The sequence below is a fragment of the Tiliqua scincoides genome, chromosome 2 (genome assembly GCF_035046505.1).
Source record: "Tiliqua scincoides isolate rTilSci1 chromosome 2, rTilSci1.hap2, whole genome shotgun sequence".
NCBI lineage: Eukaryota > Metazoa > Chordata > Lepidosauria > Squamata > Scincidae > Tiliqua > Tiliqua scincoides.
The window spans coordinates 243,109,817-243,131,537 of NC_089822.1; the positions used below are offsets into that span (position 1 = coordinate 243,109,817).

General features: G+C 42.8%; 1 protein-coding gene across 16 annotated transcripts in view; it reads left to right on the forward strand.

Annotated features, from left to right (window-relative positions):
* The window catches only part of CADPS (calcium dependent secretion activator), a 465,254-nt gene that overhangs the window by 283,611 nt on the left and 159,922 nt on the right, over window positions 1-21,721 (forward strand). For all 16 annotated transcript variants that reach the window (XM_066614155.1, XM_066614148.1, XM_066614149.1 and 13 more), the window contains exons 12-14: window positions 7,491-7,627; window positions 19,002-19,189; window positions 21,001-21,144. In XM_066614155.1, coding sequence (XP_066470252.1) covers window positions 7,491-7,627; window positions 19,002-19,189; window positions 21,001-21,144 — 469 coding nt within the window. The remainder of the gene's footprint in view (window positions 1-7,490; window positions 7,628-19,001; window positions 19,190-21,000; window positions 21,145-21,721) is intronic.

Genomic DNA, 21,721 nt, shown 5'->3' on the forward strand with positions numbered 1-21,721 from the left:
ACTAAAGAATCTTCTAGAAATATCTATAAATGAATAGCTGCCATCAATCATTGTCATTCCTTTGTTTCATGTCTACTGATGAGGTTGACTAGTGTCATTGTTTGTTACTGTCCAAACCATAGCTTCATTCTTGTAACGTCAAGCAAATATGACAAGCACGCATTTTCCAGATGAATAAAATACAAAGTCACCTTTTAATTTACAATTGGATGGTTGGTGGTGGTTGGGTTGTGGGTAAGCGTGTGTGTGTTTCAAATAAACAAATCTGTTCTAAAAATGTACTCAGATGCTCATTTGCCTTTTGAGCTAAAACAAAGCTACTTATTTTCCTTGCAAAATAAATAAAACAGGATTCCAAATTCTTACAAACAAATGACTGTTCTGTAGCTTTTTGTAAAAGGAACTTTTATAGAGTTTTGCATCCATTTGTAAAGCGCCCTCACTTTGTGTCTAAACACTCGATGTAGCAATAAGATACTGAGAAAAATAAAATAAATAGGAGAAGGACGTTTGACATTTCTGTCTACTTTGTTCAATGACTGTGTCGGGGCCCCTCCCAGATGCCCTGACCCCCGACTTACCCTGGAGCAGGCACCCCATGCCCAGGGTGGGGAGGCTTCACTGCCCCCAAAGGGGGCAAAGCAGGTTGGCTCACCTCAACCAGCCAGAGGGGGCCGGCAGGGCAAACAAGGAACACAGAAGGAAACAAGCCAGGAACAGGAAAGGCCTTTTCTGCCCCACCTGGAGGAAGGGGAGGGACCAAAGAGGACAGGCTTGCTCCATAAAACAGGGAGGCCAGGGATGAGAGGCAGTCAGTGTGAAGCAGGGAGCTGTGAGGTCAACAGCTCCTGCTCTTAGGCCAGGTTTGGCAGCTCTGCTAGGGAGGAGGACAAGGGTGCTGGAGCCCCCTCCCCCTTCAGCCAATCTGAGGCCTCCCTGGGGATGGAGCAAGCCTGCTCCAGGCCCCTCCAGGGCAGGGACCCTACAGACTGCCACACCAAAGTGACCCTTCTACCTTATAGGATGATGGAGGGGGGCATTTCTTATGTTTCAGATTGATAGCTTCCTGCTAACTGCTTGACTTTTTGCAAATTCAAGCATATATACAAAATGTCATTAATTATAGCAGAAGTTTATTATGTCCGTTAATTGTCAGAATTCATAGAAGACTTTGTACACGCACCCTATGCGGGTTGCCAATTTCTTCATTCCAGCGGCACACCTGTGCCTACTGGGCTGCCACTCTAGAGTCTCTACACCTTCGGAGCAACTTTTCAAGGGACACAGGTTGAAAGGGGGAAATTGAAAAGGGAATGAAAGGGGTTGAAAGGGGGATGACTGAAATGCCCCCTTGCAATCTCAACCAGTATCTTTTTCTAAAAAATGATTAATGCAAACAAAAAAGAGGCTTTTATACCAAAATGCATTATATAATGAAAGGCTGCCACCCAAAACTGCCAAAGGAATCAGCCTTGTTTATGAGCCCAGTCTCGTATTACAGGCTTTTGCCTCTTGAACGACCCATTTCCTTGGCCTACAGCACAGTTTTGAATGGATTTCAAAAGTGCCAAATACTTTAACACAGATGCCATGGAAATGGGCTGTATATGATTGCAGAAATATACGTTGTTACATATTATTGCTGTTGTTGATAAGATCTTGGGGTTTACAGAAGAATTAAGGGCGCAATCCAAACTGCGCCCTAGGCCGGTGCAAGTCGCAAGTCACACCTGGATGGCCTCCAGGTGTTGCAAAAATGCCATAAGGCGCTTGTGCGATGAATCGGGAGCAGGCTGCACCAGCGGAAGGACACACACTGGCCGGCTCCCGCCAGATCCTAACCTGGACCCAGTAACTAAGCGCCAGCCTGGAGTGGCCATCATGGTGTGTTTTGGGGATGTTCTGGGATGGGAGAGGGCAGATAGTGGGTGGGCCGGTGGGCCTGGGAGGGGGTGGTACTAGGATCCAGTAACCCCCCTCCCAAGTGGCCCGACCTTACACCAAGCAGTTTGGATGTGCGTCACCCCTTTAGGTGGCACAGATCCAAGTAGCCCCATAGGGGCAGGAATTAATTCCTCTTACTATGAGTTGCTCTGCAACCCGGCTCAGCCCTGTTCTGGATACAGTGCAGGCCAGCCAACCTGTCTGCTCCAGGGCATATTAGGATTAGGCTGTAAGTTATTTAAGAGTGTCCAGTGATAGATTTAAGATCTCTAACATCTATACATTTTGGGATTGGCATAAGTAGCTAAATTTATTTGAGAATTAGTTAAAATCTTGTTGAATATTTATATTTTAATTCCGCTGGCAGGAATTCCATTGAAACCATTGGCTCCATGTGCAGTTTAAATTGGAGCAGGAGGGAAGGTGCAAGGGACAGTAGATTTAGAGACTGTGCTTTGCTTTTCCAATATAAAGAAATGTTGTAGTAGTGCAAACGATGTCTATATTCCTGCCCCAGCCAAATCAACACTTGCTAAAAATGGAAGCCAATCAAAAACTCTAAAACAGCTTGCTGGTACATTTATTGTATAGTTTTTAAAAAATCGGTATTGTCAGTGTAGAATGTTAATTATTACTTTATCCTCCAACATAGATGCTAGGGATTCCAAAGAGAATGCAGTTAGAAAACATAACATTTTAAGTTAAGCCTGGATGTCTAATCTGTAGCATGCTACTCTGCTAATTTGAACCATGAGATCATTTTTATAGAAGATCTCCTCTTGTAAGAACCTTTATTTCTTTTTGTTCGGATTGAAAAGGGCAATTTGCACACTTTTAGTATTGCAGTCTTACCTATACCTAATAATCAATGATCATTATTTGAATGCGATACAAGGACATCTGCAAGAGGGATCTGAAGGCCTTAGGAGTGGACCTCAACAAGTGGGAAACCCTGGCCTCTGAGCGGCCCGCTTGGAGGCAGGCTGTGCAGCATGGCCTTTCCCAGTTTGAAGAGACACTTGGCCAACAGTCTGAGGCAAAGAGGCAAAGAAGGAAGGCCCATAGCCAGGGAGACAGACCAGGGACAGACTGCACTTGCTCCCAGTGTGAAAGGGATTGTCACTCCCGAATCAGCCTTTTCAGCCACACTAGACACTGTTCTAGAACCACCATTCAGAGCGTGATACCATAGTCTTTCGAGACTGAAGGTTGCCAACAACAATTTGAATGCATTGTGTAAGAACCATGGTGTTTTTCCTTTTCATATCTATATCTGCAGCGGCCAGAAAGGAGCCCATATTAATTAACCTCCTTAACATGATCACTCTAATTATAATTCACAAGTGCCATTTACTATATGTCTTTTCACAAAGTTTCTTGCGAGCTGACTCATAATTTTGAAGTAATGGGTATTCTAAAGCTAGGTACGTAAAGCTAGGATTCTAAAGCTAGGCAAAAGATTGTTTGCAGGTTGTTAAATCTGTTGTTAAATTTCCAAAAGATTGCACATACATCATGCAGAAATGTTCCTTCCGTCCTTTCAAACCCTCAAGATTACCTGAGATTGCAGTAGTCACGTCATTTAAATCTGGGGACCTGTATCCGCAGATTCACTTATCCGTGGATTGGGTCCATGGGATACCCACATGTGCGCCACCAGCACACACTCCCTCTGGAGGGGAGGAGGAACTCTGCTCTCCTCATCTCCAGAGGGTCCTCTGAGCTCAGCAGAGGCTGCAGTTTTTTTTCGTAAAACTGGAAGTGACATTTTAAATACCTTATCACTAGGCATTTAAAAAAAACCTGGAAGTGACTTTTGGAAACTAGAAAAAAACTGGAAGTGATTTTTTTTCACCTCTGAGGCTCAGTCTGAGCCCAGCAGAGGCTGCAGATGGGCATCTGTGGCCTCTGCTGGACTCAGAGGACCTTCTGGATGTGAGGGAAGAGAAGCTTCCCTCACCTCTGGAGGGTGAGGGAGGCTTCCTCTCATATCTGCAAATTCAGGTATCCCCAGGGGGTTCCAGAACAGAACTTCCCACAGATACAGGGCAAGCCTGTAGATGCATAGCTATTTGAACCTGTCTTGTGAATGCGATCAGTGTGTATTGTACTGTCCCATGCTACCAGGAACATGAACATGAACTGTCCTGGGCATGGATCATCTCCACGGGCTAGTTTATTTAGGACACAATCCTAACCCGCGCTGGAGCAGGCAAGCCAGGAAGCTGTATCCAATGCAGGATTGCAGCAAGCAGCGGCTCATCCATGGGCAAGGGGAAGATTTTCCCCTTACCCATGGGTAAGGGCTGCGCACCCCTAAGGGTCTCTTCGGACCTGCACCACCTCCGGAGGCTGCCCTTCCCCCGCCCAGTAACACCCCCTCCCCGCGCCCCCCCACACCCACCTTTGCCACTTATGTCAGCACGTTCACGACAACAAAGCAGTGGTGCGGGAGCCGTGGCAGAGGCTTCTGCCTCCATCCACGCGTCAGCACATCTGAATGCTCCGACGCAGCTCCTGCCTAAGGAGCCACAAACATGCCTTATGGCACATTTGCGGCCCTTCAGGGCCACCTATGCCGGCATAACTGCTGGTTAGGATTGTGCCCTTATTTATTTATTTATATCCTGCCTTTCTCCCAGTGAGGGTAATCAAGGCAGCTTGATAGTTTCTGAGATATTTAACTATACAATTCCACAATAAAGGAAAATATGGTGGGCTGGTGAGTATGGTAGAATTATAGCCCAATCCCCTGTAACTCCTATGTGGTGTTGCAGTGGCACCAGCTTGGAGCCTGCTGTATCCTGTGATGGAATTTTGGCATGTTTAGGTCTCCTTGGGGAAGGAAACAAATATTCCCTTCCGCTGGGGTAAGCCCCCACTGCTTCATGGGTCAACTTGAACCTGTACCAGCAACATCACTGGAAGAAGTTCATGTTAACCTGTGAAGGTGGATCAGTCCCATTGCCACCGAACTTACCCCATTACTGGGACCAATCTACCTTGCCCTGGCCTCATGTCCTCCCATCTGTGCACAAAGCCAAACTTACCACTTCACTCGTGCAAAAACCGGAAGTGTGCTTCAGTCCCCAAACAGAGCAATTTCTAGGTTTGGGGAGGCCCGCAGACCAGGCTGTGGGCCTCTGGGACCCTCCCTAAGGCCAGTGCATCCCCACCCAGTAAGGCGAAAAGCCCTTGGGTTCTTGCAGCACTGCAAATTGCTGCATATTGCTGTCAGGACACCCATTACTAGGTCACTCCCCTTAAGGCAGAATGGCTCGGTTTTGGTTCTCTATGGTGGGTTGCAACCCACCACTTGAAACCACTATACATGTTTAAGTATACATCCTATACTTATTTACTCAGGCATAAGTTCCATTGTGTTCAATGGGGCTTACTCTCAAATATAGGGTTGCAGCCTGGCAGCCCAGTCCTATTGGGTAGTTATGGCGGCAGATCTTGTGATCTGCCACCATAAGTCTTGGTGCTGCCCACAATTACTGTCCCGCCATTGTGTACTGTAGAGTCAGTGGCGCAAACAACCAGAAGATCCATGTATGCACCAGGGGCTTTTTGCTGCCGCACTGCAGCAAGTAAAGTGGCAGCAGGACCGGTTCAGGAGAGAATGGGGCAGTGAGCAGGCTGAACCAGGACAGGAGGGGGAGGATCTAAGCGGCAACAGCACACACCAACTTACGCCAGCAAAAGTGCTGAGGAAGAAGACAAGAATGGTGTCTTCTAGTGCACTTCTAGTGCACATCTACTGCACACATCTAGTTTACCCATCTCCTCTTTTTCAAATCTCTACCCTTTTCTTCTCCTTAGACTTGTGCCAGCTACGAAGCTGGCACAGATTCAGGGGCAACCACTGTGGATAAGGAGCCTCCCAATTTGCCTCCCACCCCCAGATACAGCATGGTTGTTTTTGGTATCGGTGGTGGGGGGAAAAATATGATTGGGTTCTTAATTTGGAGTAAATGTGTATAGAGTTGTTTTTATTTAACCCAATACAAAGAGTTTATTTTTTTTTTTTTAAAAGAGTTTATTTTAAAAAAAAATTTCATTGTGCATATGTAAATTTCATATATATATGCGCAATGTGAACCACCTTGGGGACCCTTTTGGCAGAAAGGCAGGATATAAATTGATCAGTAGATAGATGTAACATATTTAACTTAAGAAGCCTTTTGCAGAAGTTTCTTACTGTTTGTTTATAAGCACATCTCCCATTGCTTTTCTTTTCTTTTTTCTTCTTGTTGTGCTTGAAAAGTGAGAATTACCCAGCAGAAACAGTAGTTTTGTTTTTTTTAAAAAGTGTGTTCTTGTGCCCTTCTGTTTTGCTAATTCCTTTAAGGCCCTAGAAAGCTCCAAATAAGGTGGGGATTTAAATCCTGCTTTATTTGTTAAGGAATTGGGTGAGACCCCACATAGCAGAAATCTGAATCAATGAAGAAAAGAATTTGAAGGGAAAGTATATTTTAATTCAGTGACTCCTTGTAATACAAAACCATTCATTTTAGGTCTAGGGGCATGGCTTGGATAAGCCATGCCCCACACTGTGCTTGCTTCCTGCAATTTAGGTACATTTTCCATTCATTCATGTGAGTAATAATTATTTTAGCCTTGAGGACTTTCTGCCAAAGGATATCATCCTAAAAAAGAGCAGGTATACAGAAAAAATTAAAGTTGCAGTGCTAAGCTTAGGAGTAAGTCCCATTGAATTATAAATAGATTTATTTCAGAGCAAACTGTAATAGGATCAGGCTGCACCTTATCTCCCCTCAAAAGTAGATCAGAAGATAAACACTGGGACAATTTCATTTTTCTGTTGCAGTTATTAATAGTACCCCCCCAAAAGCTATTAGACTATCACTGAAGAGAAAGTTGCACCTCTGTTTAATGTGTCAGAAATGTTTATATGAGCATCCTTTTTTGTTATTTTGTTTCTTCTTTCAGAAAAGATTTCAAATCATCTATAAACAAACAAACAGAAAAAAAAATCATGCCTATGACAGCAGGTTGGGCAGAAAAACATAATAAATGATATTTGGATCCAAAAACAGATCTAAATGGGTTTATGCTTAGTCAAATATAGCATATCTAAGAAAATCTAATGAACCATATTTCCTTAGAATGGCAGAATCTATTACAATAATTAGAAATAAATAAATAGGAGATGGCTGACTATTGTAATCCCAAGATGCAAGTTTGCATTTAGAGTTAGTTTTGTTTTTGTTTCTTAAGTGGGGGAACTTTCCTGAATAGTTCCGTTCTCTTGTTAAGTACAGAATCAATGCACTCTAATGAGTAAGTGATGAGATGTTTATTCTAGTACCTTTGGCCTAAAGGCAATAAAGCAAGCAATAAGTTGCAAGTTGACAATGGAAGCTGAAGATGATATTTGATAGAGGCCTGGTAGCCTGAAATTCAGCTGTAAGCTAGGGAGTGACTCGGTCCTCATGCTTCATGGTGTGTTTTTGATGCATCTAATGCAATGCAACGTCTTTCTCTAAATTGTGTCTTTCTTTATATGTATAAACAAACAGATGCAGATAGAGCTCAAAAGCATGGCATGGATGAATTTATCTCTTCCAATCCCTGTAACTTTGACCACGCTGCACTCTTTGAGATGCTTCAGCGCCTCACTTTGGACCACAGACTTAATGATTCCTATTCTTGTCTGGCAAGTATATTCTTTGGTCTATGCAATAATAAATGCTGGGCACCAAAATCTGATCTGGTGAAAGTGTGTACTCTGCCACTGCCAGAAGTGGAGGCAGTTCTTGCTTACTCCAGGTCTGAATTTGGCTCCAAGAGATCTTGTGTTGGTAAAATCAAAAATCTTTTTCTGTAGTTACTGTCTTTCCTAGCAACACCACACAGCACAGGGTTTTCTTTCTTTTTCTTAGCGTTCCAATACACTCTCATAAGCAGTGTGTAGCAGTGACATTCGTATTTAGTAATTTGTTTTTATCGCTCATTATACCCTGACCAGCAATATGAAATCACACTGTGACAATTAGGCTCTTGGTATTATGTTTGTCAGGCAAGACCTCAGAACCTTCAGATTCCAACTTAGATGCTGAGAGTTGGATCTGTTCCTCTAGTTGCATCTCACTCAGTTAGTACTTGGCCTCTTAGGCTGCAATCCTAACCTCACTTTCCTGGGAGTAAGTCCCACTGAACACAATAGGACTTACTTCTGAGTAGACCTGGTTAGCATTGTGCCCTTAGACTGCCCAATGCACATCCAATGAATTAAATTATGTTGACTTTAAATGATAGCAGGATGATAGTTCTGACACTACACTGACCTTCATTTGACTGTGTTGAATCTTTTTTTTCTTTTTTTGTCAAAATGATTTTGAAAATAGCTGAATACCAGCTTTCAAATTGTGACAATTAAAATGGCCATGATTTATGTGATTTAAAATGTTCAGTTTACAGAACTTAGCAAAAAATCAAATTCATTTTACTATTTTCATTGTTTACAACATATATGTTTTATTCTCTAGCTTTATAGCAAGGATTAAAAATAAATAAATACCATTATTTCTTCCAGAATTTAATTTGAGCTAGTGCACACCAGGTGTGCAATCTCATCGTCTCTGATCTAAAGACCAAACTAGATTTGAATAGCACTCTCATAGGTTTTAAAATTTAATACTCATTTATTTTGAGAATGTATACTATGGGCGCAATCCTGCCCTTCACTTGGAGGGTCGCAAACATGCCATAAAGCACGTTAGCACCTCCTTGGGAGTAAGCCAGGCCCGTACACGGAGGAGCACCGGAGTACGGAGGCTGACACAAGCCACCACACTGGATTCCTTGGCAAGACTTGCCTCGGCCCGGCTGGCTCTGGGGTGGGGTGGGTGGGGAGGAGGCGTTCCTGGGCGGGTGTGTGGGGGGGAGGCGTTCCTGGGCAGGGGGAGGGTGAGCAGTGGGCGGCCCCAGAGGTGGGTGGGTGGGGAGTGGAAGATACTTAAGAGTGGGAGACGCAGGGAGTTTGGAGTGACTTCAAGCCGCTCTGCTCTCCTTGGACTTGCACCACCTCAGGAGGTGGCACAAGTCTGAGGAGACCCATAGTTTTCTTTACCTCTGACTGAGCTGCTTTGGGCCCCTGTCCTTTGCTGGATACAGCGCAAGCCTCTTGGCTTGCCTGTTCCAGTGCAGGATAGGATTGCGTCCTATGTTGTTTGATCAAATGATCCTTAAGGCAGCTTAGAATGAATAAAAATACAAAATCAACCAAGTAACCATTAGTCTTCCACCTAATTGATAAGTTTAGAGTGTCTTTAGCTTCATTTTTGCAAGTGCCCTGCACACATTTATTTTTTAAATTAAATTTCTCCTAACCCCTAAGTTGCTATTGGCCTGTTAGGGCAGAAAATACAATATCATGCAAATACTGGTATGTTTTTCTTAACAGGGTAAATAGCTTTAGAGCAGTGTTCTCCAAACTGGAGACTGCTGCACACCAGAAAAGATTTCCCTGGCGCAAACAGCACTTACTGTTCTGCCAGGAAGCCGCTGTTCCTTTCCGCAGTCTCCTTGAAACTGTGCTCTGACCAACCACGTCTACCTGGAAATCTGGGCACAATGGCTCCTGGTGTGACAGAACCAAGGAGCGGCTGGCCAGGACACAATTTCGGGGAGATTGGCAGAGCGAAAGAGTGGCTCCCCAGCAGAACGGTAAGTGCCGTTTACCTGGAGCAATGGGTAGCTCAGGACTGGGCTGCCCATCATTACAGAGCAGTCACATTAAATGTAGTAGAAGCTTTCATCTTAAATGAATTTAATAAAAAATCTACAATGGAAGCTCTGCAAGATGAGTCCATGTGATATAATTTTTCCCAGAGTTTAAAAAGAAAAAGTGAAAATGGAAGTTTTGAAGATTAGAAGAGGTACAATGAATTCAATTTTTTTTTTAATTCATACATCTCACCCCAATTTCCTGGATAATATATGTGGGGCTCATTTGAGAGCTCCCCAACAATCAACTTCAGTGGTGTGGTGGGAGTCCGTGTCAACGCTCCTTCTAACAGTCCCTTTACATTGACTTTTGGAAGAACCCTAGCCACAGCTGATGCAGCCCCTCCCAGATTTGATCAGAACTGCAACACGTAAACCAGACATACTCTGTCCAATTCCCCACCCACAAGGGTGGTGGAGGGCAGAGTCTTGATCCTTAGTAAGGATCAAGACTATCAAGGGAAAGAGCTGAAGGGACAAATAGTGGCCAGGGGTATTGTTATAATGACACCTAGAAAGTGTAGGCAAACTTGTGTAGTAGGTTTACATACGTTGCATACATTTATTAGTCATAAGACATGGGATCACAGTGCAGTAACATTTTCATTGGGAAATTTGGAACAATGAGACATATGCTTGGGGGGTCTTACTGACTCTATTGGAGCCGTGAAGGATTCCTCCTCCAAATTAGCTAGATAATAATCTAGCGTGGTTTTCTTACTTTGTACAAAACTTGGCTAATGTTCTGCATCATTCGTGCCAATATTCTGCATTATAGTTTGGTACTATAATTCTTATGGCACATTGTATTCTTCGTGGGTGAGGCTAATTTGTGGTTGAGGGTGGATTTATGAATAGATGTACAAATGTATCCGGAAAAATTACTAGACAAATTGCCCTATCGTATGCAGGATGACACGTTGGATGCAGGTCTATCGGCACCATGTCTGCTTCATCCAACATGCTGTCAAGAAGGGCGAGTAGTGTTCAACTTACCTGTGTACCTGCCACTGCCTTGCTCCCTATGGGACTTCTCAGAGCTATGCCAGTTCTTTTGCAGGGATAGCTCTGAGAAGCCAGCAGGTGCATGTCCAGCACAGAATGGGAGTTCAGGATTCAGTGGCCACTGGCTATGCCTCTTCCCACTCCATTCTTCCCTGCTCCCCACCCCTTTTTCTGCTGATGGGGTTGTGCCAGTGAACGGTCTGCACTCTGGTGCCAGTGAAATGCAGCTTTCTAGCTGCTGCACTGGCACCTGTTCAGCAATTGCTGGTGAAAGGGCTACCATGACAGCAGAGCTGTCTTGCACTGGCATACCTCACAGTACACTAACACTCCCTGAGGATAGGATTAGGCTGAAATAGAAGTATTATTAACCCATCTTTCTGAATACATCTGTTTTAACCAACTATGGCACTTCAGTGGTCTTAAAACAAACAAAAACAAAACAAAAAAGCCACTTTTTAAAACAGAAGTTTCCTTCACTGGTAACCTAGCAGTGATTCTTAATATTCATAGGTTACTGGCAAGGATCCCTGCCCTCCTTTGGTTCCTTCCAATCACCTTTAGTAATTTTGTCTTTCTAAATAGCTGCATAGCTCTGTCATTGAGCAGTGTTTGCAGTAAGGCTGTGTGGCTGGGCTTGCTTATTTTAATTAAGTTTTTTTTTAACTTTAAAACTTTGTTTTGGAATTGTTTGTCTTGGTTTCACTGATAAAATTGAGCTTCCTTTTATGTATATTAAGTAAAGTTGAAATCCTGTAGATAGTTCCTTGGGAATAAGCCTATCTGAACACAGTGGAACTTACTCCGGAATAGACATGCATAGAATTGCACTGTTAGTATTCAAAACTGCCCCCATTCCTTTTGTTCTGTGCTTGAGCATGTTTGGACACGACGATGTTTTGCTTGAAAAATACTAGATCAGAGCAAGTAACACATTATCTTATTAAGGGATCAACTACTTAGTTTTGTCAGGTGTTCATATACTGAGTGTGGCAGTAATCATCTATGCCAGGGGTGTCCAAACATTTTGGCAGGAGGGTCACATCATCTCTCTGACATTATGTTGGGGGCCGGGGACAAAAAGAATTAATTTACATTTAAAATTTACATAAATGACAATATTAGAGATGGAACATACAAATGAATGAAGGTCTTGCAGTTGCTGAAGGCCTATAAAAATCCATGCACAAAGCAAGGCTGACCTTTCCTTTGCTGCCGCTGCTGCATCACAGATGTGAAACAGCAAGTAGTGGAGAGAGCCCTCATCCCACAGCTCACACGAGAGGTCAGACAGTCACCCTCATGCTGAGAGTGGTTGCATCAGACCAGCACGGGCTCCAGCAAGCCTCGGGAGGGCCAGAGGCTCATTGGAGACTGGGGCTCCCTGAGGGCTGGATTGGGAGTCCCTGAAGGCTGCAAGTGGCCCCCAGGCTGGGGTTAGGGCACCCCAATCTATTCATATAAGGACCTTATACTCTACCTCTAGAGGAGGGCTAAGGATCATGGAGTTTAGAATTAAACATCTTATCTTTCACTTGCAAATAGTACTTCTGCTGTTGTTCTTATAACAACTCTTATTTGTGATCTTTCCGGGATCTGACAAAGACTGAGAGTTACCCTAAGATGTAAATTCTTTGTTCTTTCTTGAGCCCATTCTACAACTGCCTTTCATTTCCCACAATCTGACTGAGGCAGAATCTGTTTGAAAACAAAGAAACGGACTAAGCACAGATAAGGCAGAGGCGATAGTTCTTGGCAGGAAGAAGCATTTGGAAAAAGAAGAAGAGGTGTTGCTGGCATCATTTACTGCCTGCCTGCCACCGTTTTCATGGCCAGGGGCTCCTCTGCAGTTGGTCTCTGCAAATGGTCTTTTCAGAAAGAGCTGTGCTGTCCATCATTGCACTTGCTTCTGTGACTGGTGTCTTTCCACCCTAAAGATTTGACATGTGATAACTACCTTACTCCCTTCTATTACCCTTGCATCTAGAAGCTATTGATATAAAGATTCTTTCTGCAGTTTAATTGAAATAAAAGAAAAAAGGGCAACATTTTAATGGAAAGTTCTGTGGTTTTACACACACACAAAAATTGTGGCATTCGAAAGTAGGGAACTACAGATTTCATGAAAATTTCAAAATGCATGAATCAATTTCCTATGCTAGTCTGTTTGAAACGGCAATTCAAATTTGCAATATCTGTAAGGAAATTCCTGGTATCCCGGTTCATGAAAGACCCCACTGTGCTACGTATCAGGGCAGGGTGGTTTAATTCCTAAAAGTTGTCTGAGGGCCCAATCCTATTCCCTGCTTGCAGCTGTGCCAAAAAAGCATGCGCTACATGCTGTGGTAGGGGACAACCTGAAGGCAAACGAGAGGTAAGTAAAAAACATTTTACTTACCTCCAAATAAGCCCTTCAGTTGCCTATGGGTCTCCTCCGACATAGGCTACCTATGTGGGTAAGGGGCAGGGTGATTTTTGAAAAGAGGGAATAAGATTCAGCTTGCGTGACTGCCATTGGACCCATCTCCCCCTCCCCACACCCTAGTTCCTCCCTCGGAATATTCCATTCCTCTCCTTCCCCATCCATGGCCTGCCACCAACTTGCTGGTGTTGAGTGATCTGAGAAAGGAGCTGTTGTGCAGCTAGCACCACTCACCATTTTCAGCAGTAGCTTGGCAGCACGCTATGGAGTAGAGGTGTCAAACATGCGGCCCGGGGGCCAGATGCAGCCCACGGAAGCTTTTTATCTAGCTCTTGGACTCTCAGCTGCTGAAGTGTTTCTTCTGAAAGGGTGACCCCCAACATAATTGGGCTCTCCCATATCTTGAAATACAATCAGGATTTGTGTATTTTCTCTTATGTAATTTGCAGCTAATGTGTTCCTAAGCGAGAAAAAATGCTTATTTCTGGTTATGACCTGTTTAATGACATCACGTACGACCTAATGGCATCACTTCCAGTCCTCAGCAGACATCATAAATGCCATTTGGCCCACTGTACGAAACATGTTTGACACCCCTGCTATAGAGCATTGCGTTTTGTGATGTCATAAGTCAAGCTGCATTGCATGAACACAATTTCCAGCTGCTCAGTCTGATGATAGGATTGGGCCGGGAGGGTGGAGGTAGCATGTGCATTTGTTAATTTGGATCTGCCAATAAAGTTAGTAAAGTAAACTTTATTCCTCAGCTGATAGCAACAACCATCTACTGCAAAGATAGTGACTGGGAAAGTTTTCATGTCCGTCAGAGCCCAGTCTACCACGGTACATCACAGGAGAAAAAATATGCAAGATGGATGTCAGCAATTTGGATGAACTTGTAAATGTCCTGTCCAGATATGAATTACAGTTACTGAGTCATGGTCTGCAGTCAGAACTAGAAAAATCCTGAAAAACTGGAAGTTTTCAGGCCTTCCAGAGGCCTCAGAAGGCCTTCCTGTGGCCAGGGAAAAGCCTAGAAAGGCCGTAACCAGTTCTTCTCATTTCTTTTTTTGACAGACAAATTAGGAATTGTTGGGAATTAAATTGTTGGGAATTTAAAGTCAAATACTGAATAAGGCAATTCCAACTACAGTCTGACATTGCACTGTAGGATTTTACCCTTAATCCATCATACTAGTTCTACAGTTTGTAACTAAGAAAATATCCTCTGAAAAATCAGAATGCTAATTCTGTATTTTACTGCATAAATATGATTACATCAGATGTAAATTAGTGATTGAAACAAAATTCTGGTTCCTGTTGGATGGCATGTGCAGCGCAATCCTATCATGCACTGAAAGAGGCAGGCCAGGAGGCCAGCACAAGATTGGGGCCAGAAATGGCTCAGCCTGAGGTAAGGGGAAGCTCTTCCCCTTACCCTCAGGTAAACCACCACAGCCCCGATGGATCTCCTCAGACTTGCACCACCTCAGGAGTTGGCACAAGTCTGAGGAGAAAGGAACGACTTAGAGCTGCTCCGTACTGCTCGGGCAATGGGGTTTAGATTCAGCATAGCAGCCGGGTCCCAACCTCACCTCCCGTTCCCTGCCCTCTTGCCCCCTGGAATGCCCTCCACCTGCCCTCCCCCTGCCCCAGAAGGCCTCCCTCCCACCTCCTCCCTGCCACCCTCCCCAGACTCCTGTGTTGTCCAAGCTTGGCTGATGCAACCTTCCCTTCCCAGGTTGGTGTGGAGGCTGGGTGCAGCCTCCATGGGCTGGTGTATGTCCCTGCGTTGGCCCAGCCGACTTCTGAGGAGGTGCAAACATGCTTTATGGCATGTTTGTGACCCCCCTGGGCCAGCGCAAGGGACTTGCGCCTGTCTAACAGATAGTTAGGATTGCACCCTTAGAGTAAAAGGACAAATGTCAGGTATTAGGGAAAATACTACACAAGATGAGGAAATGAAACTGCATCTTTGAGTCAAAGGCAAGTGTAAGAAAACGGATGGCAATATTCTTGAAAAATGAACTCAGATCATTTTCTCAAATATTGTCTCATTAACGCAAGTTATTGATTTTTTTATCTTTATAAACATTATCTAAATTTTCATCAAGATGTACTTCTCTGTGGTTTTGGCAGCTATGTGATTCTGAAAATCCACATTCGGCTCCTGGGAATCCATCTACCTTTTCTTTTTCTCTCATCACCAAAATGTTATTGAAAAGTGAAACCGCTGAATATTTCTCAAATATGGCAAATATTTCTGTTTCATTCTCGACTCAAAAACTAAATTCCAGTAGTTCTACTGTAGTGAAGCAGAAAAGAAACCGCCACGAGAGCACTTTTGTGACAGCCCACCTTCTGCGTTATTCTCAATCGGCATCCTCATTTTCACACATGCGCTTTCTGGCAATTGGAGTAATGAAAGGAACGATATCTGTTTCCCATGCCTTTGATTCTGCCCCTCATTATTTTAATCCCTTTTCAATCTGTTCTGGAGTTGGCCCAACAAGGATAAGCAAATCCCTTCGACGGAGTTCTTAATTGATATTTCTTCAACTCTCCTCAACAGTAGCTATTTTGGCATCCAGAAAAGATTTGGTGTCATCCGAGTGGTAGAAAATATATTTTAATCTTTTCACAGTAGCATCATTTCAAAGACGTAGCATTTGGGGTGGCAGATGGGGTGGCAAAGAAGTTGCCTAAAGGGGCAGGGCACTGATCTAGTCGCCGCAGGAACTTTTCAATTAAAAGATGAAAGATTTTGCAGTTTTCAGACACTGCAGAGATGCATCACATCAATTGTTCAGCATTCCTGTCAATAGTGAAGATTTGATAGCGTTTTTCAAAGTGCGGTGAGAGTGATTCTTATCCTATTTACAGAATATCAAGTTGGATGAAAGTTAGTCTACCTGAGAAGCTACCTTTACAGGGTATTGTTTTCATAAGGATAACAAACTTCAGTGAAATGATGGAATCACCCCCTGGCATTCTTAGATGGATGTGCAAAGATGCTTCTGTTACATCCCCATGTAACCTTGAGACTTCACAGTTATAACACTTCCTATCGTGTGTAGCTATCCTTGGAGACTGTTCAGAGAAGTCATTTGATGCAAGCATGATGGTGGGAGTATAAAACCATCATGCATAAAGTACACCCGATTTGCCACAGAATTCCAGTCACCTTCTGACTGTAATTCAAGCTCTTCGTATTGATCTACAACAGTCCAATTCTATTCCCGGCAGCGCCACCATGTGCAGTGGTGCCAAAACGGCTAACGCTACATCCAGCGGCACTGCCAGGGCCACTGGAGGTCTCCTTGGAGGAAGAGGACTTTCATCCCCTTCCCCTGGGGAAAGCCCTAAGCCCAGCGATGGGGTTTCTCAAGTCTGCGACAGCTATTTTGCTTGCACAGACTTTAGAGCCTCTGTGTCAGGCTTTGCAGCCCGATATGGAGAGTAGGATCCAGTGGAGTGGGGCTCCATCAGGCAAAACCCCCTCCTGGGCCAGTTTCTCCCTCTCCCTCCCCTACCCCCAAGGACCTCCCTACTGCCCTTACTGTGCTCTGGGTGGCATCTGTCCAGCATAGGGCTCAGTGCCAGTTGGTGCTGGGCCATCACTGACTCCTCTCTGGGCGTCATGGACATGCCTTACAGCACTTTTGCAACACCCACCACTGGCACTGGAACTCTGTGTTGGTGCTGGCCCACATTAGGACTGGGCCCTCAATCTCTAAATAACCTATAGGTTCAATCATATCCAATTTTCCAGCAGCAATACAGCTGTAATAGAGTTCCAAGGTAAGGGAACATCTCCTTACCTTGAGGATGACCCTGCGACTTCCTCCCCACTGGAGGATACAGTGCACACATCTGTTGGCATGATCGCATCAATGCTGGAAAGTGGATAGGATTGGGCCCTCAGTCTTACCTATGTTAAAAAATCTTCATCTTTAAGGTTAGTTTCTTAATATTGCTCTCTCTATTTCTGCCTATACAAAATGAGACATTTGCATCATGCTCTCCTGAGTGATTCTTGAACTCCTTTCCCACAGAGATCTGAGAAAGCCCAAATGAATTCAAAATGTTTAGCATTAGGCATTCTGTTTAGTAGGCAACGGTGTGTATGGGTTTGTATTTAATTTTTTCAGTATGTTATGTATGTATAATAGTTTTATACTCGCCCCACTGCCACCTAACCTGCTCTGGTGTGGTCTGGGTGAACCACTGGTGTACACATGGGGCTTCCAGTCATTTGCACCAGTGATCCCACAGCTTATGACAGTGGCTTGCCTTTTTGGCAGCATGCTGGCACTTACAATGTCAGGTAAGGAGATTGGCTGCCGTAAGAGCCCAATAGGACTGGGCTGCCTGGCTGAAATCCTAAACACACTTACATGTGACGGAAGCTCCACTGGGCAAAATGGAGCTTCCTACACATATAGGCTTATGCTGTAAGAAGCACTTCCGGACATTATGTAATCAAATACAGTATAGACGAATCAGGAAGTGCAATAGATAGTATTTCATGAATCTGCTTCCTATTTCACTGGTTTAGAAATATGGCACTATTTTGCTATGATGCCATTAGCCTGTCTCTCATTCCTATCCTGCTAGTTGGTTTGTATTAGCATTGATGAAAATGGTGATTTTATCCCTGTATATGAGGATGGAGGATTGGTGTCTGGCTCTCTCCCCCACCTTTTTTTGCAGGACTGTTAACAGCAGATAACTGAGATACTGATTTAGTTATTCTTGAGAAGCAGGCACGGTTTACCTTCCTTGAGAGCAATGACTCTTCCTCTGGGACAAAGAAACCCTGCTCCAGAGGAAGGTAAACTGTGGATTTTGCTTTTTGTGTTTTTCTGGCAAATAAGCAATAAGCAGTAATGCTGTTCAAACCTACTAGTTCTTCTTTTTTGTAAAATTTAATAGAATGAAATCTAATTGTACCTGAGATGCTCTAGAACCGATGTAAAGTTTTTCCAGGTACAGTGGTGCCTCGCATAACGAAATTAATCCGTTCCGCGAATCCTTTCGTTATGCGAATTTTTCGTTTTGCGAATCGCGTTTTCCCATAAGAATGCATTGAAATTTAATTAATGCGTTCCTATGGGCAAAAAAGGTCAAAACGAAGTCAAATTTGGTTTACAAAGTGTTTATTACTTGCTCTTTAAAGGCATACATACTGTACAGAGGATTTCTAAAATTTGAAGCATACACGAAATTTTTAATTTTTTAAAAAATTCGTTATGCGAAGCACGGACCTAAAAAGTTTTCGTTATGTGAAGCATGGACCTAAAAAGTTTTCATTATGCGAAGCACGGCCAGAAACTTTCGTTATGCGAGTTACCAAACTCAATCGAAAAACTCTTTCTTTATGCGAGTTTTTCGGTGCGCAGGGCATTCATAATGCGAGGCACCACTGTATCTTCTAAAAACTATTGCATATCCATTCATATATTTATATTGATGCTAGGATATTACATAAGGTGTTTAATATATGCATTTAATTTCAATTGCTTATTAGAGTGTCGTTATATGTGTTTCCAGTATTCGTTGTTGCTATTGTCTAGTACAGTGATTTTCAACCTTTCTCATGTCATGGCACACTGACAAGGCACTAAAATTATTAAAGCAACTGTCAAGGCACACCGTACTTCCAGTGGGGGGCTCACATCCCCCAATAGCCCTGCTAATAAATGACCCTCCCCCAAACTCCCACAGCATGCCTGCAGACCATTCATGGCACATCAGTGTGCCACAAAAGTAGTTAAAAATCGCTGGTCTAGCATGATGTGGACCAGTTATAATCATTACTGTGCCTTTGAAACAAAATCTGTATTTGAAATAAGTTCTCTCTGTTTCCATACAGGGCTGGTTCAGCCCTGGCCAGGTATTTGTGCTAGATGAGTATTGTGCACGTAACGGAGTCCGAGGCTGTCACAGGCATCTCTGTTACCTCAGTGATTTGCTTGAGCGAGCAGAAAATGGAGCAATGATTGACCCCACCTTGCTTCACTACAGTTTTGCCTTTTGTGCATCACATGTTCACGGCAACAGGTAAGAAGACAACTTTTGCCTCCACAAGTGAAAGGAGAATCCCTTTCATTTATTTGGCTAACATATACCAGCCCCCAGTGTCTGCATCTTTATTATTGTGTATCCACCTTCATAAATCAACTTACTATATGTAAGCAGCAAAAAAAAAAAAAAAAATCAAGCACAAAGCTGAAACAGGTGACATCTCCTTATATTCTGCTTAAATGCTTATTTTGCTGATTCTGTTTAAACGGGAGCATTTTTTGATTAGTAGTGTGAAGTTGCAGAATGCAGAGGGCACAGCAGGATACATACATTGTATCACTTGCTCTTCATACTTTGATATTTATTTATTTATTTACTTACTTACTTATTTATTTATTTATTTATTATATTTTTACCCTAGCTTTCTACCAAGGAATTCAGGGCACTGTACATGATACTTTTCATCCCTATTTTATCCTCTGAACCACCCTGGGAGATAGTTTGAACTGAGAGATAGTGACTGACCTAATGTCACACAGAGAATTTCATGGCTGAGCTGAGACTGGATAGAGAGGTAGACAGATTTGAATCCATAGTATTCTCTTATACGGCATAAGACAGAAAGCATTAATTAATGAATTGATATGGACAGTTGATTAATTAACCCTAGTTTAAAAATGATTAAAAAAAAAATAGTGCTGTGAACTGCAGTTGGCTTTTGTTGTTAATGCCTAGACATTTGTCAAATGTCATTTGATTCAGGTGGTATATCTCAGATTATCTTTTTTGACACTATGTGTAGAAATACTTCAACATTTATTTAAGTAGGTTTAGAAATCATACTTTTGAATTCTCAACCAGTCTTTGTATTGCGTGGATACAGACAAGCCTTCATCCTGGATCTTCCAGACATTTAACAGAATGAGAGGAAGGGAAGTGTACAGAGAGTTGTAGTAGCTTTCTGCTTTCCTGCAAGTTCTTTGCAATATTTTAAAACTTTTCCATGGCTGAAAACCCAGCATGATACTAACTTCCCCCACCTCTTAAAAGCTTCTCTGTCAGCGTTTTGTGATACATCAACATAGGGTACAGAACTGTGTCATCTGTCTCCATGCAATGTTGCCACAACCTCATATAGGAGACTACCTGTGGGTTATCAGTTATGTAATTACCTTCCCTTGGTCAGGTATGTCAATTTAACCCACTAAAGTTGATCAGCCTGCAGACTGTTGCACGTTAATTGAATACTTAAAGATCCTTCTGCCACTTGACAGCCATAATAGTTACAATAATGCACAACAATTTTAGTATAATAAGATTTTACACCTGAGCATGTTGCTGAGATAAGTTTTCTTTCTCCGCAGACAGCTACAGTATTTGTTGCACTGATGTTTTTCTTTTTGGAAGTTGCATTTTGTAGAGTGAGATGTCACACTCCGTTTTACATATGCTACTGAATAACAGAGTGTTATAAAATAATGAAGTGTTTTTGTAAGCTCTCTGGTAAACATCATCATGAATTATTATACACATTGCCTGTATTCCACATTAAAAGGCTGCCACTCAAGTCACAGTTTGTTTGATACATCTTGTCAGGATACCAGAGTTTGAAGCTCCTTTTTTCCTTTTTAGTTCTGACTTTCTTTGCTTCTTTTCATGGCTGCTGACTGGCATTTATTTATTATTTTATTAATTATTATTATTTATTGTTTAGTATTATTATTATTGTTGTTTGCTTTTAGCTTGTTTCCTTTCTTTTGTTATGCTTTCTTCTGTTTCTTTCACTTTTTTTCCTTTCTGTTGTCCTTACTCTTTTCATTTAAAACAATTCCTAATATATTCCAAAGTCAAAAAATGGAAGAGATCCTTGGCAGCATACTGCCTGTCGCAAACAATCCCCCAGCCACTGAAGTAGAGCCAAAAAAGGATTCCAAAAAGGAGTCCAAAAAGAGGAAAGACTCTAAATCTCAGCCACCTCCAGAACCCAAAAGGTAAGAAATGGCAGCCTACTTGATTGTGTTCTTCAGTACAGTTTTGCATCTACCACCCAGCTCCCATGTGTTTGAAGTCTTTCTGTAATTTGTACGGATTGAAAAGCCCAGAGCAAGAGCCATTATTCAAAAAATCAGGTTGAAGTTTTTCAGTATACCTAAGTCAATCTATAGTTAAGAGGTGTGATTCTCAAACTCCAGTCATTTCTACATGACATGAGCTGGGTGAGCTGTAGGAGGAGGAACGACCCATTCTGGGTTTAGAAGTGATATAAAAGGTGGATTCTAGTTAACAAATTTAATACTCTGGAAAGGCATTTGTTGATTTCTGACCTAAACTGATATGGCTTCAAGAAGAATCCTTGCTCACAGAAGTAGCTGTTACTTGCATACTTAAGACCTGCTTTGTGTGTGTTATGACTGAGTGCATGTAGCTGAACATTTTTATAATCAGCTGGGAAAAACAAAATGCTTGCTGATGTATAAGTGAAACTATAACTACAGTAACATCCTATGCATTTTTACCCTGAAGAAAGTCCTATTGTGTTCAGTGGGACATATTTCCAAGGAAGTGTTA